Source organism: Polyodon spathula, chromosome 17 (assembly GCF_017654505.1).
Source record: "Polyodon spathula isolate WHYD16114869_AA chromosome 17, ASM1765450v1, whole genome shotgun sequence".
NCBI lineage: Eukaryota > Metazoa > Chordata > Actinopteri > Acipenseriformes > Polyodontidae > Polyodon > Polyodon spathula.
Window position 1 is genome coordinate 18,646,184 of NC_054550.1, and position 27,265 is coordinate 18,673,448.

The 27,265-nt window shown below is 40.3% G+C and overlaps 1 protein-coding gene across 1 annotated transcript; it reads left to right on the forward strand.

Moving 5' to 3' along the window:
• Positions 1 to 27,234, forward strand: LOC121330120 (arginase, non-hepatic 1-like). Its single transcript, XM_041276405.1, has 8 exons — positions 1 to 253; positions 567 to 639; positions 16,906 to 17,080; positions 19,005 to 19,164; positions 19,883 to 19,977; positions 22,744 to 22,848; positions 23,271 to 23,407; positions 25,810 to 27,234. The coding sequence occupies exons 1-8, from the start codon at positions 125 to 127 to the stop codon at positions 26,013 to 26,015; spliced, it is 1,080 nt and encodes a 359-aa protein (XP_041132339.1). The 5' UTR covers positions 1 to 124; the 3' UTR covers positions 26,016 to 27,234.
• The last annotated feature ends 31 nt before the right edge of the window (positions 27,235 to 27,265 follow it).

Genomic DNA, 27,265 nt, shown 5'->3' on the forward strand with positions numbered 1-27,265 from the left:
TCGTCGCGGGGATATCTTCGCAGTCGCAGGCATGAGAAGAAGTGGAAAGACGGAACAGCCAATTCTTTTTAAAGAACTTTGTTTTGAATAAAACGAGTTTAGAGGTGGTTACTGTCTGTTTAAAATGTCTGTAAAGATGGCTCTCAGAGGTTCATTCCTTCGTCTCTTCAAAAGACAGCTGGAATCGCCTGTACAAGAAAAGAAGTATGCCCATTCTGTGGCGATTATCGGGGCTCCGTTCTCGAAAGGACAGGTAATTAAACATGCATCGGACCGGTATGGTATTAGATGTTGTCGATTCCACTAATTTACACAATCAACCAGCTTTATTTGTCAAAACACACACATCAGCGTTTCTACAATAAGCAATGGAATCTTGAAACAGTGGGTTATTCAGCATGTTGTCTACACAGCAGCTTTCTATACAGTAACTGAAACGATAACTGATCAATGTAACTGATTTATTTATAAGGTAAAAAAAATGTTATAGAGAGTGGCAGTGTGTTTCAAATTGTCTAGTTCATATTATTTATTTAGGTATTTGTTTAATTATTACCTCAATACAGAAGAGGAGAGGAGTCGAACACGGACCCAGGGCCGTGAGGGATGCTGGGTTGTTCCACAGGCTGTCTTCACTGGGTAAGTGATCCAGAAATATGATGCGATGTGCAGACATGTCAAGCCTCACGGTTTGTTAAGGGTTTTGAGGGTATTGCATCGTCCAATGGATTCTTGTTTTTGTTGTGTACCTTGTTTGAATCTGTTAAAGGGCTATGCACTCCCGACGCGAGCGAGCAAATAAAAAATAATGAAAAGTATTGATTTTAATGGAGTAATGTAGTCCTGCACCTGGTAGATTACACGCGGGTGACCCACAAAAGCGGGTCGGGTTCGGTCGGAATGTGAAATTTTTCATTTTTGGGTCAGGCTCGTGGCTGAAATTAAATCACCAAAAACGTTTTCTGCCCTTTCGCCGCACTCTGTAACCCGTTCCAAAATACTGATGTAATAGAAGGTAGAAATGTACCGCTATTCCCTGCACTAAAGCTGTAGGCGATTAGGGAGGAGTCAGCAGACTAAACAGTGAGAAAAAAAAATATTGAAACTGAAAATCAATAAAAGTAAATTATATCTCTCAGTATTTACAAATAAATATGAGTAAATGTATTCTTTTTGAATAATTGACATGTAAAACCAGATCGGTCACATGTAAACATTCACTGGTACATAACCTTTATTTTTGTTTTAGTGTGTGGTGTACCCCTACTCTATTTCTTTGTTTTATTTATTTTATTTGGCAAAAGCAGACAGTATTTTCTTTTCATGGCTAGCTACAGTTGTCGTTTTTGAATGTACTCGTGCTGTGTTCGTGTCGTTCGCTTCGCGCCCGGAGTGCATAGCCCTTAAGTCTAGGCAGGCTGCGTAGCTGTTGCGACTGTCGCGCCATCAGACATCCTTCTCAACTTTGGCTGAGACAGCCCCGTTATATGGAATATATCCACTGCCAAAATTACAAATAAATAAATGAATAAGTAAATAAATATAAAAATAAATACATAGATATTTAGGTTCAATTGTAGCGAACTTGGTAATTTAGTACAGAGTTGCTTATTAAGCCGCGGACTGGCTAGTGCAGTACTATCTCGGGATCATCCTCAGGGCTGCGTTTGCACCAGGTATGCATAAATGAATTCCTAAGATAAAACGTAAATTCTCCACTAAGTCCTTAGTTGTTACTTGTTCGTTTATATCTAAGTGCTCTCATATTTCAGTTACATAACACGTACTTAAGAATCAGTGGCTCTGGAACAATTTTTAAACTGCCCTAGTTCCGGCGTCCTTGCGTATACAAAAAGTTATAGTTTATCAGTAAGATCTGTTCATGCCAAGTCGGCGACGTCATCGCTGGTCGGTAGCCAATAGAAGTGAAGATATTTCAGAGGGCTTTGTCAGTGATACAGATCGAAACTCCCACTCAGGAAACACATATGGACGGGACCTTTAAACTACCGAAAATAAACATAATTTAATGGAAATATTAAGAATGCTTAGTTTTTGAGACTAATTTATTAAAATTAAATCAGTGTTTTTTTGTGAATCGGGATGCTGTGAGGGGAAGTTTTTCTTCGTACTCCATATTTTAAACCTTCACACTCCCTGTATTCTTTATAACAATCCAGATTAATGTGTATGTGTGTGATTTAGATATACAGTATATGTGTGTGTGATCTAGATATACAGTATATATGTGTGTGTGATATTGATATACAATATATATGTGTGTGATATTGATATACATATATGATGTCATGTATATGATCTAGATACACACACATATATATGTGTGTGTGATATAGAACACACACAGTATATCTGTGTGTCATGTGATATAGACACACAGTATATATATATTATGTGGTGTGATATAGATGTACATATACTATATGTACATGTTGTGATATATCAGATACACACTACACTATATGTCTGTGATCTCACTATATACACATATATGTATATATATAGATGTACAGATATATATATGTATGTATATATATATATATATATATATATATATATATATATATATATATATGTGTGATGGCATATATATATCTGTATGTTATATAGTACGATGTGGTGGTGGATATAGAGATACAGTATATATGTTTGTGTGTGATATAGATGTACACAACTATATGTGTGTATGTGATATACATATACAGTATATATGTGTGTGTGATATTGATATACACATATATATATATGTGTGTGTGATATAGATACACACAGTATATGTGTGTATGATATATACACACCACACAGTATATCTACATGATATAGATGTACAGTATATGTATGTGTGTGTGTGATATAGATATAGACTGTAGTTGTGGTGTGTAGTGTACTTATATGTGTTGTGTCTATATGTGTACTATAACACACACACATATATGTTAGATGTGATATAGGTGTGGGATCTACACTAGATATATATATGTGTGTGTGTGTGTGTGATCTAGATATACAGTATATAACACACCACACATATAGAGTATATGTCATATGTGTGTGGTGATATATATGCATACAGTATATACACATGTGTATATCTAATATGCACATATATGGTGTATGACAGTATGTGTGTTACAATATAGAGACACAGTATATATGTGTGTGTTTATAGATGTACAGTATATATGTGTGTGTGTGATATAGATGTACAGTATTACTGTGTATGTATATAGATATATGTGTATGGTGTGTGTGTGTGTGTGTGTGTGTGTGTGTGTGTGTGTGTGTGTGTTACGACAGAGAAGCTGACAGACAATGCTAGTTCAAGAATATATGGTATAACATTGAAATTTAAAACCAAGTTTTAGGAGAGTTTGTAAATTATTCATCAATATAACTTTAATAAAGTTAATTAATGTTCCGTGTCTCTGAGTCATTACGGATAATAAATATACGTATTTAATTTTGCATTCAAATATAAAAAATCCTACAGGAAATCCTATAGGAAATGTTACTGGAATGCTTCAGAAATTGGAGTAATTCATATAGCAACTTTTAAAATGATTCGTGTAAGATTTATAACCCTATTAAATCCTATAAGAAACTTTTTAGAATTTAATCGGATTTAAAAGGTTGTACTATAATTATCAATAGGATGTATGCTGTCTCGCAGGATTCGCTGACGACGAAAACGACGGAATAAAATCAATTTCAAAGAGAAGCACACGCGTCAAAAGTTGCCGTATCATGTTGTATTTTGCTTCTACAAACAGTTTATACCTCCCTAAATGTATGCAGGCATTTAAGAAACAGCTAGTCTTACGTTATAACTATCATAGCTGGTGCAACCCGTGAAAAGTTAGTAATGTGTAAAATCAACGTTAGCAAAAGTTCTTACTTAACTAAGCTAAGTAAGAACTTACGCACAGCTGATGCAAGTAATAATAGATAGCTCCATACTAATTTAGTGCCGATTGCAAAAAAAAAAAAAAAAAAAAAGCAACAACAAAAAAATTTGGGGATCAACTAATCCCCAGTTTTAATACACAGCACAGGAGTAAGATCTGTATTATAGAATGTTACCAAACAGGACCTGAAGGGGGAGCTCCAAATATGAGTTGGTTACAGTTTATTATGCAATTCAAACTATCAATACTAAATATCAGCTAGTGTTATTTTTCCTCGAAGAACATTGCATTTTATTAATAATTGTGTTTATTTGTTGAGAAACCTAACAACATCCTAATCATTTATTTTTGCTACACATGCAAATCAAGAACAGAAATGAATCGAAGCACAAAGTAAAAATTGCCTACAAACATATTGCTTTGTTCTTAAATCAAATGCTCATTAATCAATTAACACATAAAACAAATGCATTGTTTAGGTGTTGCCCATATTAAAAGGAGTATATGAAATCACAAGCAGTGATACCAGGTGGGTATTATTCGGGCAGACTGTACTCGCCCAGCTTACGAAAGGCTCTTGGAGCGGCTCCACATCATGAAAACAGGTGAAGGTAAAGGCAGGAGAATGCTTTATAAGGAGAACAGCTTGTTAAAAACAATTGAACTCTGCTGAGTGAATGATTACATCAGTATATTTAAAGAGCTTCGGCACAATAATATCAATTATATCAATAATATCAGGACACAAAAACAACAATCGCAAAATGCATTGACCATCGTACAATCAGTGAATAAGGTATGAACTGAGCACTATTTCATTTTACACTCATTTTAATACATTTTAAAATACCACAACTTGTGTCTAAAGACAATGCTGGACTAAGTTAATACACTGTTTTAGCAGTGGGTAACTGTAGTGATTTTGGGTTTTTTGCAATTGAAAATTTCTAGTACGCAGCTGGGGCCTGTCTGGATCTGCTCAATTGCATACTACTTTAGTACCGTCCTCCGTACTACCCATGAGATCATCCCCAGTTAGTACGCTCATTTTAGTTCGCTGCAGTCAACCCTTTTTTATTTATTTATTTGATTGATCAATAAATATCAAAATATCGAAATTAATTAATAAATAAATGTCTATTTATTTATTCAATATTAATTTATTTACTCATTCATTTTTTCATTTTGGCATGGAATATCCTCCATACCATTACATAGCCCTGATGACGACTGCAGAATAGAGAGCATTATGTAAGCCTGCTTGTGTTTGTACAGTAAAACTATTTCTTTTTCTTTTTGATTCAGACTGTGTGTACGTGTGCATGCGTGTGCCTGCGTGTGTGTGTGTGTGTGTGTCTTTTTCATCAAGTGGATTATCTGTTGTCACCATCATCATTTATCCCAACTACATTCAATGTGTTATTAAAATAAGGTGCCTTCAATCGTGTGATTAGAGAGGTTTGAGGCTTTTAAAAGGTCTCTCCTTTACCTAAGACTGTCACGCCTGACATTACTATGGGGATATTAGTGGCGTATTTTGATCCAAATATGCTAACTGGGTAGGGACATTTTTTTTAATAATGAGTATGCAAATCTAGGGATGTACTGTACATTATGAAGCTCCTGTCTCAGTTTGTACATGCATGACAAATGAACATTTTTATGTCAACCTGCTTACTGGGAGATGTACTGTAGGTCATGGTGGTCTACTTTTTCATGATACTGGTGAGTCTGAGTTTTCAAAATGCAGCTTGCTATATTGCCCCTCACCTATGAGCACTATAGTCAATATCCCCCACACAAATTTTAAATAAATACATTGTAGCAAATAATCTTTCGAAACATTGATCTCTTTGAAAGCTGAAGAACTGTAAATTCCTACAGTCGGGGGAATGTGCAAGTCATCCTGTGCAATGCAAGCTGACTGCAGTGCTGCTCAGCAATGGATGAGATCAACAGATTCTTCAATAGTGCTTATGCATGAAAGGGTTCTGGAATTACACGGGCAACTTAAAGTAATGTGATACAGTAGCCCTCCTGTATCGAGGGCAGATATTCCAGTGGGGGGGGGGTGCTTCTGGCAAAATGTTGATTTCCACCATGCAGCATCTGTTTTCCAGACTTTTTAATGCATCCTCTTTTACTTATCAGAGGTGAAGGTGTAAAACAGTAACAGTCTGACTATGCTGGAGTGGGAGCTCCATTCAGTTTAGTACAGGTGCAACAGCTCACCAGCAGAGGCTGTTTGTTTTGGGCACTGGGCTGGGTGTGGTAACAGCACGCATACAGAGGACAAGACACAAGAGTAGGCAATTAAAATGGTTAATCAAATAATGGAACAATGAGAGAATACACAATATACAAGCACTGTCAGTCAGTGTACAGTAGCTTGCAGTGTGTTAGGTGGAGACCCAAACAGCTATATGTGAACAGGATGGCTGTAGGGGTGACGTCAGACCAGAAACAAACTACAACAAGGGACAGCGGGGCAAAGCGAGGTGCTACAGCGCTCAGTGTTTTATTAAATAAACAGCTTTAATAAAACAAAAGCACTGATACAAATACAAGGGCATGTGGGCCAAAACAAACAAGTGTCTGGCTCAATTATAATCAGCACATATAGCAATCGTTTATTTTTAGTTTTAGTGTTTTTTGCAGGTCTTTTATATTGATGACCGAGGGATTAACTAGCTAACAATTATCTTATTATCCCTCTGTCACATTTTGCACATGTTTAATAAGATGCGTGACGATCAAATACACACTTAGTAGTTGATCAGTCACGCATCTTCACGCAGTACCTAACATTTAAAACATCATGGCGGATGACGCTTTGCTTGTCTTGCCACACAATAATAAAATACAAAACACGACTTTTCGCCGTCATATATATACCTAAATCATAATACAAATAAATAAACAAATACATGTACAAAGGGGCGGGACACTCTGCCACACTATAGTAACATAAGCTTTGTATATCAAAATAAAAATAAAAAACACAATACAATAAACAGAATTTAAAATACAGTACCTATAAGGGATATGGAGACATGAGTACACAGCGTTACAAATACAGCCAGATGGATACTAGACACTCTAAACATGTTAAAACAAATACTCAGATAAAATGAAACCCTCCTAATCTTGCTAAAAACAGACAATGCTGTGGTTTAAAGCATCAAAATACAATATAACTTTAGTCTGCAGTATCACTTTGTCTGTGTTATTCAGCAGATTTGTCAAAACAACTTTCTTGCCGACGTGAATGGAAGATCGTGAGCTGACTTCGGCGTGTTTACAGAAGTCACAGTGCACAGATTCAAGCAGCTTCAGTGAGATCAGTGGGGAGGTTGAGGACTGGAACGCAGACAGTCACTGGCAATCTCGACTTGTTAACCAGATCGTCTCCCTTAAAAACACACAGTACAGCAACATCAGACTCTGCAAGCAAGAAAACGTTAATTTACCTACTGTAAACCTGGTTCCCTGAAAGAGAAGATGGCTACCAAACATTGTTTATGGGATATACGCCTGCCTATTGGTAGGTGTTACTGAGCTCTTACTATCAAAGCTGCCGATAGACCCCCTTCCCCTGATGACCTCCTCGGTCCCCCCTACCGAGGGGATAAAACCGTCATGCAGGGAAGGATCAACCTCTTTTCGCGACGAAACTGGTATGACGACCTCCGCCACCTCGCGGTTGGGGGCTATCTTCTCTTTCACATTCCCTTTCAATTCGAAGATGGCAACCAAACATCGTTTATGGGAAAACGAATACGAAAGCCTTAGCCCTGCCTGACCAAAGGTCAGCGGTGCGAGTGTGCAACCTTAAGGACCCTTGTGCCCACTGAAGACAATGAGGGATATATCACATTAAGGTGACAGAACCTGGAAAAAGTATGTGGCATAGCCCAGCTAACCACATTACAAATCAAGAGCCATGGAGGCACCTCTAAAGAGGGCCCATGACATAGCCACACCTCTGGTGGAATGTGCGGCTATCTGCCCAGACAGGGGTAAGCCAACACCATGATACGCAGTCAAGACTGTGTCCGCAATCCAATGCGACAGTCGTGTCCCGTGGTAGACAAAGAACTGGTCAGAATGACGCAATGCTCTCGTCCTATCCATGTAGCATCTCAATGCCTGAACTGGGCAGAGGAAGTTCAACTTCCTATCCTCCTCCTCCAGTTCCACAGACTGATTAATGTGGAAGGCTGTGATCACCTTGGGGAGGAAAGCAGAGTTTGCATGCAGTGACACTCTGCTACCATCATCCCAAATACGCATAGAGGAGCTATGCACAGACAGCGCCTGCAGCTCACTAACCCGTTTTGCAGAGGTGATAGCCAAGAATAAGGCTGTCTTCATAGACAGATACTTCAACTCAATGGAGTATATAGGCACAAACGGGGCCTGCGTGAGAGCCTCCAGTACCAACCCAAGGCCCCATTCGGGGAGAGTAGCCCTCCTAGGAGGGCAGAACCACTGACCGCCTTGGAGAAACCGGATAACCAGAAAATGCGTGCCCGGAGACACTGAGTCCACAGGGGCATGGCAAGCAGAAATAGCCACTAGGTATACCAATGTGGAAGGTGATCTACCAGCCTCAAGCAGATCTTGCAAAAACTGTAAGATGACAGGCATGGGGCAAGAGATTGAGTCATGACTATTAGCCTGGCTGACTCCTCTGCCTTCGCAGACCGCACCCCATCCAAAGTTGGAGGCGTCCGTCATCACTTACCGGCAGTTGGAAACCACTCCCATTTGGACCCCCTGGCGCAGGTGAGAGGTCGTCCTCCTCCAGCTCAGGGCCACGGAGCACACAAGACAGACTGTCGGCCGACAGTGTCTGTCACGCTTGGGATGCAGGTGAAACTCATTGAGCTACGCTTGCAGAGGGTGCATGCGCAGTAAGACACAAAACAGCGAGCGCTGTAAGGTTTTAAGCAGACTGCAATCGCAAAGCAGACTGCAATCGATGTAGACTGTTACACAGAAAAAGAGTAAACACAGCGTAGTAGCTGGACAGTGGTGTCTAGCCTGGACTACATGCAGTCACACGACCGGGGCAGCGCGTAGCCTACAGCGGAGTGGAGCACCGTCTACAGGCAGAGGGCAACAAGGCACTAAGCTGTTGCGCTAGGTCTGAGGCAGTGGCCAAGCACAGTGCAACCCGAGCGCCGAGTACCGTGCACTATGTGCAACGCGTACTGTGTGCACCATGTGCACAGAGTATCGTGTGCACAGAGTGCTGTGCAGCGCCGGGTGCATTAAGCATGGAGCAACAGGTAGCGTGCGCACCACGTGCACCGAGTACCATGCGTACCGCGTGCACACATGCACCGAGTACCGTGCAGCGCCGGGCACTGTGCGTACCGCATGCACCGAGTACCGTGCAGCATCAGCACACTGCCTGTACCAGATACTGTATGTCAGTGCTCACCGTGGTACTGAAGTAGCACGGGCCGAACACGCACCGCGGTATTTAAAAAACACCGGGGGCAGCTATGCAACGGTGCTTAACGTAACTGTGTGGTCACACACCTGGGCAGCGCATAGCATGCGACAGGGGGACACAAGGGCCGAAGCCACGGCGGGTGATTGACAGCAATACAGCAATAATACAGTAATAATACAGTACAGCACAGATGGGGGAGAGCACACTGTCTGTTTCATTGTAAGGCCCAACACACGTGGTGGTGGGCCAGCACAGCCGGCAAAAGATTTTCTCAGCTCAGCAGCGGGGCTGGCCCCGGTGAGGAATACACGGCTGATTCAGGCTGTAAGCAGCTGCACTGCAGCTAGTTCTCTGCGCAACCCAGTGCGAGGATGCACAGCACAATCAGAACAACAAGGCCCCGACCAGCGGTACCTAAGGCGGCTGTGGGCTAACTCGACAACGGGGACAAGGCAAGCCTAGGCCCAGTGGAGTAACAGTGCTGTCCGAAGTAAAAAAAGTGAAAGACACACAATCACTCCTTTAAAATCAATACTGCACAGGCAATTGACTCACAGACGACAGACAATGAAGCAAAGCAGCCTGCAACCCAAGCGAGCAAGTGCGGAAAGGTACAGTAATTAGAAAAAGAAAAAAGGGATTCGGCTTAGGAGCTACCGATTCCGTGAAAGTGGCAAGTCAGTTTTCAGCAGGAAGTGCAAGGGAACTAGCAGCAAGCTCAACGCAGCGCTTTTTAAGTAATAAAAAGGGCTCAATGCAACACAGATGGTCTTGCCAACTTGAGAAGAGGTTGATCCTTCCCTGCATGACGGTTTTATCCCCTCAGTAGGCGGGACCGAGGAGGTCATCGGGGGAAGGGGGCCTGTCGGCAGCTTTGATAGTAAGAGCTCAGTGACACGTACCAATAGGCAGGCATATATCCCATAAACAGTGTTTGGTGGCCATCTTCGTATTGAAAGGGAACTGTAGCTGCAGTGCAAACCTTTTTAAACCCGCTTCGAAATTGATTAACCGGTATAGTAAATCAGACGGGTGAAATGAATGATCAGATTGTTCAGGATGCTTACCAGTGACAGATCAGTGCAAACTGGGAGTGGGGATTTCCAGTAATTTAGTGCTCGAGTGTTAAAAAACTATTACTCTTGTACTCGAACCTAATACCAGACAATATTATTCTACATGTGCGCCACAAAAATGACAAGAAGTTATGGTGAATATATGGCTTCATGGTCACCGGGACAATTAAACTGAATGTGTGAATTAAGCATTACTCCTTTGCTAAGATGAATATTGTTGCTTCATTACCGTGTGCCTCAAACAAGTAACACATATCACGTGATCACTATTCCTCCCACTGATCAGTTGGAGTGAACAGCTGATCAGTATTAGTGATTTGATAATTAAAATGAATTAAAAAAAGTATATATATATATATATATATATATATATATATATATATATATATAATTATGTCTATTTTGCATTTTACCCATTGTAATGTATTTCTGTGTAGTGTATTTAAGCAACAATGTTCAATTTAGCAAAGGTGTAATGCTTAATTTCCATGACCATTTTCTAAGACCGATTCTTAAATGCTAATGTAATACACAATTAAATAATAGGTGAAGTACTGAGTGACATTTGCTTTCAGGTAGAGTTAATTGTATCTTAAGCAAATATTACTAGATAAATGTCTTCATGTTCTAATTTAAGTAACGTGCGCAAGCTTTATTACATGAAATCATTATACACAAAGCCTGGCCTAGCTGCTTACAATGTATCTTGAAAGTCCTTGCGAATAGCAGGTCCAGTGAACAAACAAATGAATAGTGTCTTAAATATTCCTTGCTGTTCGACCCAAAATCCGAGAACAATTTCAAGTGGGGAATAAAACACAAAAAAACATTCATCTAGTGAAGGGAGGAGTTGCGATGCTAAATCCATTGACAAAGGTCTGTATCTTCAACTGTTCCAGAAATATTTAACATTTCAGTCTGCCCAGTACAAAATCAACAACAGTTGCTTCCAAGTTCAAAAAAAAGTTCAGTGCAAAAAAACCCCAAAACATTTATATATTTTCTGAGGATTAAAAAAAAAAAAAAAAAAAAAAAAAAAAAAAAAAAAAAAAAAAAAACTACATTAAAATTGCAGTCTCGTCCAAAAGTAAATGTACAAAAAAATATTTAAAGTAAATTCCAAAGTGAGAAGAGTCAAGCTTCTGGTGGAAAGTTTACATATTGTCATTAAAAAAAAAAAAAAATATCCATGCTCTGGTGACAGCCGACTGCGTAACAATCAGTCCTGCAGTGGAGAGCACTCTTTCTGCGATCAGCCCTGCAGTGGAGAGCACTCTTGCTGCGATCAGCCCTGCAGTGGAGAGCACTCTTGCTGCGATCAGCCCTGCAGTGGAGAGCACTCTTGCTGCGATCAGTCCTGCAGTGGAGAGCACTCTTTCTGCGATCAGCCCTGCAGTGGAGAGCACTCTTTCTGCGATCAGTCCTGCAGTGGAGAACACTCTTTCTGCGATCAGCCCTGCAGTGGAGAGCACTCTTTCTGCTGGAACTGATGTTCGGGGACAAACGACTGACCTTCTCATAACAGCTTTCATTAACTTTCCACTAGATAAGTGGATCCTGATCAGGAGAAACTCACGGCTCCAGACAGTAATGTTCAATTTCATTGTTACCTGTTGCTTCCGGGGCATAATAATAATCCTCACCAAGAAGCGTGGTTATAGCTGTCGCTCTGTGGGTGAGATGGGTTTTTCTTGCCATTATGTCTGTGATTGTGTCGACCATTTGATCATCATGAAACTGATCGTGCTCATTTTGAAGACGTGCTCGCATTGCTATTGGCTAGACTTTCACAAAGGTCATTCAGTTTCTCTCACAGCTACCCTTATTGAGGAATCGAAAAGCTTCTGATGTTTGTGTCTGGGATCCAAGGCTGAGCAATGAGCTCTACTTTCCCTGCTGTCTTCAGGCTGGCAGGAGCCGTCGCTGTCTTGAATTTTGTCACTTTGCTGGACTACTCGTCAGCCGGTTTAAGATGTTTAGAAAGTAGAGTAGTAGTAACAGGGTGCACCATTGATACAGATACTTCGGATTCTCTGCACAATGCCGTTGTGGCACATTTCAAGGACTGTAATGCTGGCAGTAATTCAGTTGTTTGCTAGCTTTCATATGTTAATTCTAGTGTTCTGGCATCAGTCAGTTTTGTAACATTTGGATCAGATAATGTAGCTGTCACAGCCCACCTTTGCTTCAATAATATCATATCACACTGAATTCCAACGCGTGCGGCAATACTGGAGAAGCCAGTTGGACAGTGTGAGCAAAGCCAGAATTTGACCTTTAATGTTCCAAGCTTCAGCAGCTGCATTGAGAGTATGTGCTGTATTCTGCGCAGTGTGTCTGTCTTGAAAACTTTGAGATACTCCACTCCTTGATGTAATGACAGGTAATGGTTACATATGACTGTGTATTCAGTGCCGTCCATGAGTCTGTTGTAATAGCAGCTTTTTCTGTTTGTAAATTTTGCATGAACCGCTACAGCACAATTGTCTTCAAGCTTTTGCAGCCTTGCTGTTCTAGTTTTACGTGAAGGTACTGTGTATTCGGGCTCAACTCATTTCAGGACTTTTCAAAATCCCTTCTTCAAAGCTAAACGGAAGCATATCTTTTGCAATCATCTTTGCTGTTAAATTTGTAGTTTTCTTACAATAATAAGTATCACAGCGATGACTGCTGCTAGCAGCAAATATTGCAATGGACGTTTGCTTTTTGACGACATCTGAAGTTCCATTCACAGAAATGTCCAATTGCTTTCATTTGAAGCACTGAACTGGTCATTTTGTGGTACGCCAGTTTTGTGTTGCATCATTTACACAGCACTGTTGCTCCATCTGGTTTTTCAAAGTATTTCCATACGTTACTTCGCCTAGCTCCCATCTGAGACACCATTACAAAAAGTACAGTTTTAATCTAGTAATATAACATTCAGGCCTACCTTCCCCAAACCACGCTCGCGAGGTCCAAGAGCATGCCTTCAGCAGGAAGACTGGGTGCGTCACCATTGAACTGGAGCGTTACATGCCCGCACGTGAAACCTGCCCAATGCCAATCATTCTGCAGTAGATTTAAGAAAACTCCATGGAAAGCAGTATGAGCATTAAGGTTGTTAACCCATTAAGGTGCTATACGTGAGTAAAATATATTGAACTTGCATTCATGAAGAGATATTATTCTTTTTCTTCGAGTACTCGAGTAGTAAATGAGTGCTCGAGTAATTATAATTCTTTAGAGTACTCAAGTAGTCTAACCCACCACTAGTGCAAACTACTACTTAATTCTACCCAACGTAACACAAGTGATTAATTCTTGAAAACAAAATCAACAACCCAGACACTCAAAAACAGTGATGAAAATAAATAAGAAATAAACGTGCCATTTAGTTTATAAAAATAATAAATAAACATACAAGTGACCAAAGAAATGAGAAATTTTAAATAAAGGGAGAAATACTAATAAATGTATAGTGCAGCGTTACAAAGGCAATTCATATTGAGATGAAACCAGTCTGAACTGGATCTCCGTCAGCGCCAGACAGGATCATGGCTCACGAGCAGAAATCCCTATCCTTGTAAATATACAAAATAAACAGAAATGTGAGCTTGGGACTCTGGTTTTAGCGTGCCCGTACTGTTTGGATTGTAGAGAATCGACTCCAGCGCGGGCTTGTTTTGCACACTGTTTTCAACCTGTTTGCACTGGATTATGGTGCATTTCAAAGTTTGGGTAACAGTTTGGGTTTTTTGTTTGGCGTGAGTAAGTATTTTCCTGGCCTGCAATTACATGTAGTTCAAGGACATATTGGTAAGTGAATAGTAATTAAAAGCTTATCTCAAATGTACTGTTTAAAAGTGGTGAGGGGGAAGGTAAGCTACTTTGTATGCAACTTGCATTGTAAACCATTTGCTAAAAACAAACAAAAAAAAGATACAGTTTACTGATAGTGTTACTGTGTTTGAGACCAGGATCTTCAAATGGAAAAGCACATTCTTCTTTTATTTATTCATTGTTTTTGACACAGCTGCCAGAAACCTTCTGCTCCTTGTCTGTCAAGCCAGGTATATTTCTGTTAGTCGCTCTTGCTCCACCCAGCTTATGCACCTTAAAAGTATGGTGGGGCGCATGATGAGCCACTACTGAGGAATCTGGACCAAATGGGGTTAATACAGTAGCTGAGCAATTGAAGCATTCCAATGGAAACCTGGCAGGATATCTTGTTTACTTCATGTCTGTGTGACTGGCCATGCTGAATGTGCCGCAGGGTTTGTCTTCATAGTGATTACTGTACTTCTCTCTGAGTGCAGCCGAACACTGAATCTTTAATAGCAATGCTCGCAGACCAGCTACAGCTGATGCAAGGACAGCCCCAGTTGACCAAGGTGTCCTATTGTGGTAGTGTGCCCTGCCCCTGTGTGTATTTGTTAATGTTGGTGTATAGGTATTGGTGCACAGGATATAAATGGGTCTGTGTAGCACAGGTGATATAAAATGTGTAATTGTATTAAGACACGAAGGTGGCACAATCACTTCGCGTGCAAATTAAAAGGGGTGTTTGTATGGGAGCACAGGAAGTGCACAAAGTAATTCATGTGCAGTTGTACCGAGATTCCAATTGAATGATTGAATAACAATCCAATCTCGGTACAGCTGGATGAAAGGGTGACTGTTTCACAAAACAGAAACAGAAACAGACCACGACTGGCCCTGACTCCATCACCAGGGGGAGAAGTGGAGCTCCCGTTGCCGCCTTATTGGCCGGGGACTCCCCTCCTGCTGTTGCCTCCCGAGGGTCCGCACCTGCCATTGCCTTACGAGGGTCTGCTGCTGCCGTCGCCTTCGGAGGGACCGCTCCTGTCCCTTTTTACTGGACTTACTCCTTCCAGGTCTCAATCATTTCATGTAATGATGCTTATAAAACCAGGAGGACTCCGGACCTTGATCTGTGCACCCCTGCCTTACACTGCTGCCTTGCACCTGTTTGGTTTAGAACTCCCCACCTGCTTACTCTGTCAACATCATGTTCTGGCTTGTGAACCAGCCTCACTGCTGTCAGGTCTTACATCAGCAACAGTGTTGGGCAATGCAGACTGTGTGGCAATGACTGACGAGACAAAGCCCCAAGTCTTTGTCCAAAGGGGTTGTTGTTTTGCACTGGGAGGATAAACTGATCAGAAACTGCCTCTTTTCTGCTTAAAAGCAAGCTGTTTGTTCTGTTGACTTGCCTTCCCTTTTCTAATAAGAAAAACAAGTGCTTCTTGTTTTAAAGTGCAAATGATTTGAGATGCCGTGTTTGTTTATTTCCCTTATTAAGGTCAAAGGGGACTAATAAATGTAGTTACATGAAAACAGTCATTTTCTAACTGGCCAGTATGGGTAGGAGGTAATATTTAAAACTTTATTCATCTGCCTACTTACTGTAAAGAGCATTTGTTCATTTATAGGATGTTAAGTAACACGATTACAAAGTCTACAATGGCTTATTTTACCTAAATATTAACCTTTTTAATATTCTTACACTAGAGACTTGTGAATGCACACACACTAACAGTTATACACTTACACACACACAGACACGCTGTTAGTTTTTTAAAATAATTTAAACGACTGTGTTTAGAGCCACCACAGATGTTTGTTTATTGCCTAGACCCCATTGCTACCCGACCTTCAACAAGAAACCATTGACAGTAAGCAATTGTTCGCTCACAATGTAGAGTTTTGAGTGTTTTTCTTTTGAACAGCCTGCTGTGTCATTGTCATGCCCCTGTTTTTTTTTTTTTTTTTTTTTTTTGTGTGTGTCAGCCCTTTGTCACCAGTCCCTCACAGAAACGCAGCACAAAGGTCCAGTGTTGTGCAGCCTCCATGCTCCATACCATTGACAAAGTAATCTTTTAGCAGGCTGGAACCCTAATCTATTACTAATGATCTGCAAGCTGTCACTTTCAATGTGTATACTGTAAACTGCTTGGCTCCAGGAACCAGAGAGTAATTCTTAGAAATACCTGGTGTCTGAATATCATTTGAAGAAAAAACAGGTAGTGCTTACTACGAGGCAGAAATATACTGACGTTCAGTTAATGACATTCTCCATGAAGAAACCTGTAGAAATAATTGTTGTTCATTTCACAAGTGAACTGCAGGACTACCATTATACACATAGAGCTAACAGATTAATTCCAATAAGTCTTACCTAAAATGTACTGTCATCAAGATAGGTCCCATTTTCCAGTATAAGACGCGCACATTCTTGTAAAGTTTTTGGATGGTTTTTAAGTTTACGAATTTACTAAATGTCTTGACTCATCCATAGAGATAATTGAAATGGAAGTATTTCACTGAAGGGCGTGAACACTGAACTGCACTCCGATACCCCTGACTTGAATAAATGCTGTTCTGATGCTGTTCTGTACAGTGCACAGCATTTCACCAGGGAATCCTTCTTTTCTAGGTTGTAAGGTGTATGATTTGGGAGATCTGAATTTCACCCACCTGGCCAACGACGACACCTACAAACGCATCCCCTTCCCACGCACGGTGGGACTCGCCAGTAAAGTGCTGGCGGACGCGGTGAGCAGCGCAGTGGGAGCGGGGCACACCTGTATCACACTGGGAGGGGATCACAGGTGAGCACAATACACTGGGATCAGGGCTGACCAGCAAATGGGTCATTGAGCGCCACAGCATGGCTCTTTCGATTTCTCTTATGTTAGGAAGGGGAGGGGGAGAATACAAATATACAGTTGGTTGTCTTTGCTAGAAAGTACTGTTAAAGGGTCATGTTTAGCATAGCAATACTGAAGTATTGTCTTGGTTTAATCTGGAGGGGAACTATTTTAATCCACCCTTCACGGGACATAATCACTTATTAGAAGTCACAAAAAGGGATCTTGTACTGTGGCACTACTATTACACAAAGTGGTGTTTATTTAACTTTCAAATTGTGCTGCATGTTCTGTGATATTTTGTGACGGGCTGGCTGATGGTCAGCAGGCAGGCTGGAACAGAAACATTATGTTTCAACACAGGAATGTGCATTTTTAGTGAAAATGGACAAATAATCCAGATACAATCAAAAGCCACCTTTGTGCAGGTGTTTGTAACAACGGAATCAGGGCTTATTAGCGGCACTGCATCCAGTCACAGGGAGCTGGCCTTTCTTCATGAGTTCTATCCCTGAACAAACTTCCAAACTGATCCAGGTGCTTTTGTACCTGTGGCCAGGTTAGTTAGCAATCGGTTTAGCAATGTAATCTGACCACAGGCACCTGGATTCCCTGAGCTGGCCTTGTTAACCTCGTTTTAGCCTAACCAAACAGCCTGCAATGATTATTGTGCAGGGTCTTCATCCTGCCACACATCTGTACAAAGGACAAGATGTACTGGAATCTGTATAATGTTAATGTACATGTCTTTGATTATTCCTTCATTCTTTGGAGTAGTGCATTTCAGATTCATTTAGTTAAGCAAACCTGAAGCCTCCTGAATTGTTACTTCATGATCCACTGTGCTCCTTTTACCAGACGCACCTGAAACGTATTGAAAAGCAAGTCATTGAATTGCCAGTTTAATTGGAGCTATTTGTCCTTGAAAGTGTCTAGTTAATTCCATGCATCTTCTTACCTGTTGTGCGTTTCATTAAACTGAGTGCTCATTAACCTAATAAAGTACTGAAAAACATGTTTGCTGTAAACTGTGCTTACTGGACAGCTGAGACCCGCATAGGGAATGTAAGTGCAGTATGGGTACTGGAAGGTTAATGTGACCTCTCACAGTGTCCTTGTTCCATCTCTGGCTGTTTTCGTCCTGTGGAAATTGCTCAATGTATTGTAGGGTCAATCACTTGGCTTCTGCTCTGAAACCTGAGTGCAGACAGCTCATCTTGCAGCTGGCCAGCATTTAGGAACATAGCAGACATAATTATGTTGCCAATAACAAAATGCTGTGCTTTAATTTTAGAAGTGCAAGCACTGCTAATTATGTCTACTTTTTAAACCCTTTCTATCACTTCATCCTGTGGATCATGGTAATCGCTATTCATAGCTCTTATTACCCTCCGCTGTGGGTTGGTAGCGGTGCCCATACCTTTGAATGTTAGTGACATAAATTTGCATATATCTAGAGGACTGATTGTGACGACCCTTGAAAAGGACATTCTTAAGCACTTCAGAATCTCCCCGTGTCACTAGTTAAGGCGCTGCCTGTCTGTGTCGTGCTGAATCTTATACCTGAGAGGGGCAGAGTCAGACTGTTCATATTCATCCCACCAGCTGCCTCCACACAGTGAAGCACAAAGGAACCCCATATTCATCCCTGCTGCACTGTAAAGAGGCAATCCAGTGGTTCTTTTGTTAATCACAACTTTATTTGTGTCCTAAAAGGAAAAGCCGATACTGTGGATAACCACAGGCTCGGGTAGCAAGCCTGTGCTTATATGCAGATTTGGTTCAATTCAAATTAAATTGCATCATAATCTAAAGTACTTTATTTGGTTTGTGTTTTGATGCATTCCCAGCAGTGTGTAAGCTGAAACGTCTCTCTTTCCTGCAGTTTAGGGATCGGCTCTGTCCAGGGCCACTCCCGGCATTGTCCGGACCTGTGTCTGATCTGGGTGGACGCGCACTCTGACATCAACACCCCCCTCACCTCCCCCTCGGGGAACCTACACGGCCAGTCTGTGTCCTTTCTGCTTAAGGAGCTGCAGGACAAGGTAATGCCATGCGGACAGAACTCTCTCCAGCACAGACTCTGCTCCAAGGCCACTTCCGTGTTCATGGAACTGGTTTATTTCTTATTTGTTTTGGAACTCGCTGAATTACTTCCTCAATATTTTTTTTAAGTTCCCAGGTTTTCCCTTGTGGAATAAATGAATAGATATGATTGTTATAAAAATGCAGTCCATGATCTCTCTGTCTGGTTAGTATGAGGTTGGAATTTGCTGAAAAAGGGGCTTGTTTGGTATTATCACAGATAGCTTAAGCCTAACCTCTAACCTCTAACTCTTGTCACAGACAGCTATCTTGCAGGTAATGACTGCTACATATGACAACTGCTTAAAGAACGAGTATATTCAAACTGTATGTTATTTATTTTACTGTTCCTTATGCCTGCAATCATTGTGATGGGCTCTTATTGCAATTACCCAAGGATACATTTTTGAGAAGTCTGTGTTAGGTGCTTTCCAATGAATTCATCAAAAATTAAAACTTAGTATTTGAGAATTTATGAATGATTGCAAACATAATAAAAAGGCAAGGGGACTGAAATAAAAACAAATTGAAGCCAGTTAATGGGAAGGTAATGGACCGGGGCACTGCTAGTCCCAGGCTTGCCTGTAAGTACCCGTGTGTTGGATGGGAAGGTAATAGACCGGGGGCAGTGCTAGTCCCAGGCTTGCCTGTAAGGACCTGTGTGTTTCGTGTTTTCAGGTTCCTGCCGTCCCTGGCTTTTCCTGGGTCTCGCCCCGCCTCTCCTCTTCAGATATCGTGTACATCGGACTCAGAGATGTGGATCCTGGCGAGCAGTAAGTGGTTTTCAGATGCAGTATTACCATTTAAAGTCTGTATTTCACATAGAATATCATTTTTTGGCTTTGGGGTTGTACTTTGTTTACTTTCACAATAAGCAAGAAATGAAATCGCCATGATCAATTATAGAGCACAGAGAGACGTAAAACTATCTCCGGAAAATACAGACAACGCATCGATGATGCACGAAGTTGGCGTGACGTCACTAGGGGAACACATAGCAGGAACAGAGGAGAGATATAGATACATGGCTTCAGACTGGGAAAGCGATCATTACGAATTTCTCTGACGTTTTAAGTAGTCTGTATTACAGTAAGGACAGCAGGAGTGTGGTGTGTAATGAAAGAAATTGTGGAAAGGAAGAATAAGTGGTTTGAGGACCGATTCCAAACTGTTTTGAACCTCCTGCAGGAGAAAATAACCACGCCGGCATGAGGAATGTGAGCAACATGCTCCCCTTGTGTGCAGGTCGGCAATTCTGAATGTTGTTCTTGTGTACAGTTAACAACGGCTAGCAGTTCATTCATGGCAATAAAAAAAGTGTATTTCTATATTTGGTTTGTTGTACCATTTATATCTTGCAAATAGTGTTTACCGTTTCCCATCCACTTAGTAATAAAGCATTGTTTATATTACAGGGCCGAGATGACTTGCATGGTCACGTCTAGCTCTTCAACTTCATTCAATTTTAGTGAAATTAAATAGGCCTAACCTGTCATGGAAGTTTTTCACTCAGCTTCTGAAAGAGACTCAGTGAGACAAACAAGGTCGAATCAAACAAAGTTTATTACTCAAGGCTTGAAAACCTGAGAACACACTCAACACACACAAGTGTTAGGAAGCTCCGAGCAAGTGTTCTGACTTCGCAGAGTCAATAAGCATAATATATACCTTGTAACCTGCAGTTATTGCGAGCCAATCACAGAAGCTTAACTCAACATTCGCGGATAGCAACAGCTTGGAAGATTAAGATGAATCATATGCAACAATAACAACTTATCTAAATTGCAAACATCCTAAAATTATACTTATTCTGACTAAGCCGGTGACATTTCTGTGTACTGTCACGTATGCAGCTTGCGGTTGCTAAATAAAGAGAACTTCTTCTTTCGAGCTGGTAGTCAGTATCTTTCCATCCGCTTACCCTGCAGCGAGAAAAAGGAAGTATGTACAACAACAACTACTAGTACATAATGCATGATTATTATATTATACCTAAATCTTATAACCTACAATAGCATTTAAACCTGAGCATGGAAATCCTAAACAATCATAGCAGTAGCAACATTGTAATTTTCCCACCACAAACCTCCTTGTAAACTGCACCTAATTATTATTATTATTTCTTGGCAGACACCCTTACCCAGTAATCTGCATATGAACATTAAAGATAAAATTGAAAATCGAAAGATTACCTAAAAAAGCTGGATGAATGGATTCATTCTTCTGATTTGTGCATCAGAAATCTTGAGCACGCAATGTGTTTGTAGTGGTTTATAGTACTCTGACGTTGTTGTTTTATTTTCTTTGGCTAATTTTGGACTATATAGTTTATTTGATAACAGTATAATAATAATAATAATAATAATAATAATAATAATAATAATAATAATAATAATAATAATAATAATAATAATATCTGACGTCTAAAAAAACAAATGAAACACTTGCAGAGAACTGATTATGCGCAGTGGATAGCCTAGTAGTATTGAGCACTAGTACACAGGGTAAGAAAGTAAATCTCTGGTAATCATTGTCATATCTGTATGAAGTGTCTTATAGATGCAGCTGTTTAAAAATGTGTTTTTGATGCAAAAGTAAACGGTACGAAATTGTTTAATTAAGGCTGTTAAAGGTTTCTAAATGCTTCAGCTATTGAATCAGTGGTCAGGAAAATGAAGCAGTGGTCACTTACTTGATTGTCTTTGTGAAGAGCTATCTTTGTAAAGGTCTGCATGTATTTGTGAACTTGTGTATCTGCCAGAAACCACCAAACAAAAGCTTTAGTCTCCGTGTTCTGTGTTGTATGAAGTGATCACTGCACTGCGCGCTGACGAACTCGTTCATTTTACTTTCACGGAATACAGTACTTTTTTCATGCAGTGCATTCCCTTGAGCCTATCTGAGGTGAAATGTATTTTTGACAGCGTTTGACCATCGCAAAATAGGCCTGTATGTATGATCATTTTGTTTATGCCATAGACATGTGCATGCATGTTTATGATTTATGGTTCATGTTTTCCCCAAGTGACGTTACAGATGTCAAGATTCGAAATCAGGGCTTTTGGCCGGAAGCACCCAAACCAAGCTTTACGATTGTAGATTTTGTATAGTTACAGTGCAAAAGTATAAATGTATAAAAATATATATATATATATAACACTATTATAGTGTAGTTTAATCAAATATAATCAGATTGTAATGTGAGGTGACACATGAACTTTAATCGTCATTTCATCTCATCCTGGTAAAACATAATACTAATGCCCATACATGAAAGCTGATTGCTGGAAGAAATGCACACTTACTGATAACTACAGTGTTATAGTACAGTAATATACCAGTCCCCTAGGCTCTTTCAATGCAGGATTCAAAACCGGTCTTCAGTCCAGTACTTGCCTGTGTGCAGGTTAATTCTGCTTGAAGAAACTGAACAGGGCTGACACTGGGGCTGTGCGCTTCAGTTTTGTGAACAGGATCAGTGTTCAATAGGAATGGAACTGTGTGCTGTTATTCATTTTTCCTGTGTCCTATTTTTGCAGCCAAATTCTGAAGACCTGTGGAATAAAGCACTTCTCAATGAGAGAAATAGACAGAGTGGGGATTCAGAGAGTAATGGAAATGACCTTCGACCATCTGCTAGAAAGGTACGGTAGAGGACAATAAACCGTGCTAGTGTAGCGGTGCATTGGGTGTCAAATTCAAATGAAACCATGTCTACCTCTTTCAGAGCTAAGTAAATATTCAGAGAAAACCCCCCACCGTAAAGCATGTTTAAATAGGGTTTCATATTAAGAACAAACCATCTTCATGCCTTTTATGCAACCAGAGAAGTTTAAACTGTACATGCTTCCAAGATGGCTTTCATCGGGTAACTGTTTGCTGGCCTGCAGTTTGCAGTGTTCTCATCTCAAGACCTGGATTCTGTCTGCGTGTCCCGGTCAGGGTACAGAGCAGGCCTGGGTCTGCCCTTTTTAATGTAAGGGTAGTGTAGACCTACCTTGTGTTTAATGCAGTTGGTGCACAATAAATATAATAGTGTGCTGTGCATTTTGTTTTTTCTTTCTAGAAAGCAAAAACCAATCCATCTCAGCTTTGACATTGATGCGTTTGACCCCTCTCTGGCCCCTGCTACTGGAACTCCAGTGATGGGAGGATTGACATACAGAGAAGGCATCTACATCAGCGAAGAGATTCACAACACAGGTAGGCTGCTTTAACAATGCCTCTACCAACCCACCCGGCGCAAATGAAGACTTGCAAAAGCCTTTAACAACTTGTCCGTGGGTTTAAAAAAATATTTTAATTCATTAATTCTGTGTTAAAGCAGAATACAATTTGCTTTACATTCTTGTTTATTGCATTCATTTATTAAAATGATAAAACTCGTGTTTGTAATGGTCCCTTTTTGAGTACATATCTGCATTCATAATTGCAAAAGTTCAGCTATGTGTTGTAAGAAATCAAGGTTTCTTTATTTCTCAAAAATAATAATTCCAGTACTCGATGTGATTTTCAATAAAAACTGTTTAATTCTGAGACAAAAAGGAAATACAATGATACACAGTACAGAACGTAATCACATAGAAACTGCACGGGCAAATCTTAAAAAAAAAATATATATATATAGTACTGTAGGTTTAACCCTACAGGACTCTCTATCTATCGAAAAACCAAATGCCAGTTTGGATAAAGAGTGTCTTAATACAGAAATCCAGTGGTTTAAATACAGTACAAAAGCAGCTCCCCTCCTCCCTGCAGCTAAAGCCCAACGCCTTGCCTGTGGAACCTGTCTTTCGGGTGCGATCGTGTTTTTAACACCTATAAAATTCCTTCCTTCAAGAATCCAATATTCTAAACAACAAAAGTTTGCATGATATCCAGAATTAATGTCCAGTACAGGCGACAATATTCTTCAGTAGAACAGCAGTTTTCAATGGTCCTGTTCACAGTTCCATCTGTCCAATCATCCAAAGCACATGAACCACTTCATTGTTCCTGAAAAACAAGACCAGGTGCAGTATTAATTCTTTTGAGAATATCTGATTTCAGTTGGACTTTAATGGTGCCCTTCCCAGTGGCGGCGGATTTAATTCCTGGCTGGGCCCCAAATTTTCAAGGACGGGCCATTTATGACTTAATGACGTAAACGTGCTGACCAATATGCATACTGAGGACACTCATAGCACCATATTCTCAGAGTCAACATCCGATTTACCACCAACAGGCATAGCAACACAAATTCTGTAACGTTAGCGAGCTACAAGTCACTACCACACATAAAGAAAACGCTCTCAAATGTGTATTCGACTTCCCAAAATGAGTTTAAATTTAAGCTTTGAGCTTTAGAAAAGTGTCAGTTATATGGGAACAAAAACAAAACAGGAATAGAGGCATGAGTTGAGCATAACATAAATCTCAGATGCATCAGTTAACTGAATTGAAATTGATAAAATTAAATGTAGGTAACATTACTAGGTAACATACTGGCACATTTGCTGATCAAGCTGGTTGCTTGTGTGCCTTGCAACGAAAGAAAAGTTCCTGTATGTTTGCTACCAACGCGCTTAATTTTGATACTATACTATTGAAGACACAAGATCTCATATCTCAGCCGTCCAGTCACCAATCTTTTTTTCATAACCATGACCATGGTACTGAGGTGGGTGGGACGGATATATTTTTTGAACCACGAGGATGAGCTAGACTTGCCGCGGCGGATTAAAGTCTGATACAGTTTGGCATGAAATGTTTTTAATGGTAAATTGCTCCATAACTGTGTGGGCCCATGAGCAAAATGGGTGGGCCCAGGCTCCTCAGACCCAAGCGTTGCGCCTCCCCTGGCCCTTCCCTCTTTTTTGTGTAACATTTTTCTCATCTGGGAATGCATAGGCTATTAAAGCAGTTTGTAACAGAGAAATAAGTCACTTCTTAATCCTGTGATCTGTTTAAGCCTATATAGGCTTATTTATTCACAATCTCCATGTAAATCTGACACATTTGTAGAGGCCTGACATCCCAATGGGATGTTCTCACTTGTCCCTTTGTTTTACCTGAGATGATTTAATTTTTCCTTCAGTTCCTTGAGCGATACCATGGGCTCAATGCAATGATGGAAACTGTGTCCTTGTTGGTCACAATTAAAACATGCATGTGGTACTCCCTGTTGCACATCATGATTGTAAGGTGGGGTTCTCTCACCTATAGCCTGCCTTACATATTCTGGTACATAATACACTGTCTTTTCTGTTTCTGCCGCTACAGGTGATTCATTGCATTAGCTACATAATAGTCCTCAATTAGTTTTTTTTATGATTGACGATCCCTTCGAAGGATCTGTAATTGATCCTCTTGGCCAAACATAACAAATATATTCTTGAAATGAAGTATTGCAATCTGCAAATACATAGAGGAATCAGATGGCACATATGTGTATCCAAGCAACCACTTTTCCTATTGATTAAATATAATTGTGTGCATGAAGCTGTACTCTTTTAAACTGTATGCTGTGCGCTGGATAAGTGTGTGGACTCTTGACAACTCCTATGTTAGTATTTGTTTCTGTTGTAGTAATGGCACTGACTAGCTATCTGCTTCTCTCATTCCAGGTCTGCTATCTGCCATGGATATGGTGGAAGTGAACCCCACACTGGGAGCCACGCGGGAGGCAGTGGAAGCGACGGCCAGCCTGGCTGTGGACGTGATTGCTGCATCTCTGGGTCAGACGAGAGAGGGAGCGCATATCTCTATGGACAAGCTGCCATCTGCCAGCACCACCTACGAATCAGATGTGGAACAGGAACTTAGACTCTGAGACTCCTCTCTTCCTCTCTGACCGTTGCCCAGCACCATGTACAAATTGGACAACGTCCAGAAAATCCAACTAAAGACTTCTCTCTTTCTCTCTCGCTGCAAGCACGTGCATTTCCCAGCTGTCCAGGGGGCACTTACTGACTGAATACTAAAATTGCTCTGGCAGCTTCTAATCCACAAAAAAAGAACTTTGTAAGTGCACTGCACATTACACATAACGTATTGCTAGTTTTTAAGGTCTATATACAGTCAATTCTCATTAATACGAATTTCAACTGACCAGCAAAAAATATATATCTTATCAGTAGTTTGTAATATCAGGAATTTAAAGCCAAAAGCATCCCTACAGGTCTTACTGAAGTTACAGCAACACAAATCAAATTTAAATTAAAAAACAATGAAAAGTATTCTACATTTCAAAGTACTGTACGTTTTTGTTGAAAATACGGTTGTAAGAACTTTAAGAGTATACATTGCAAATGAAGTGCACCTGAAACCAACCTGTCCCGTTCTGATCACAGGCATTTTTAAACCACAAAAGCAAGGTATAACTATTATAAGCCTGTGTTATTCTATCCCGCCCCTTTTTTTTTTTTTTTGAATACTTGATAAAGTGTTCATGGGAAAGTTGAAATCTGCAGCAACATCTTTTTGTTTCTTGTTTGGTGGTGCATTATCCACCGTTTTCAACACCTTTAGTGTTTGTGGGAGCACTATGGCAACTCGAAATGCATCCTAGGATCTGTAGTTTCAAACGGCACTAATATGCAGTACAGGGGTACTAATGTGGGCACGTTAATACATTTCCCAATATCCTTTCCATTCAGCTGTTCGAACAAGGGAGTTTTTGGTTTATTTTCTTCTGGAGGGATCCAAAATAAATTTGCAATAACAAGAAATTCATGTTAAATTAATTTGTATTATAAGAAGTCATTTACAATAACTTTTTGCCTGGAAATTTGTCTAATCTTGAGTTCTTTTTAACGAGAATTCACTGTATACCGAGTTGATATTTTAGATATAATAATACGTTTAGAAAAACATTTAGGGTTAAATTAACAAGCTCTGTACGAATGGCTTTGAAATGTTAGGCTTCTAAATAATTTTGAGTTTGTTTCTGTTTTTTAAGTTACTTTAAATATTTGATTGTTTTGGTTTTATTATAGGTACTAAATCATGTGTATGATGCAGTGTAATAAATACAAGCTGTATGGACTAAGGAATAGACTAAGGAATTCTACATGTTTCATA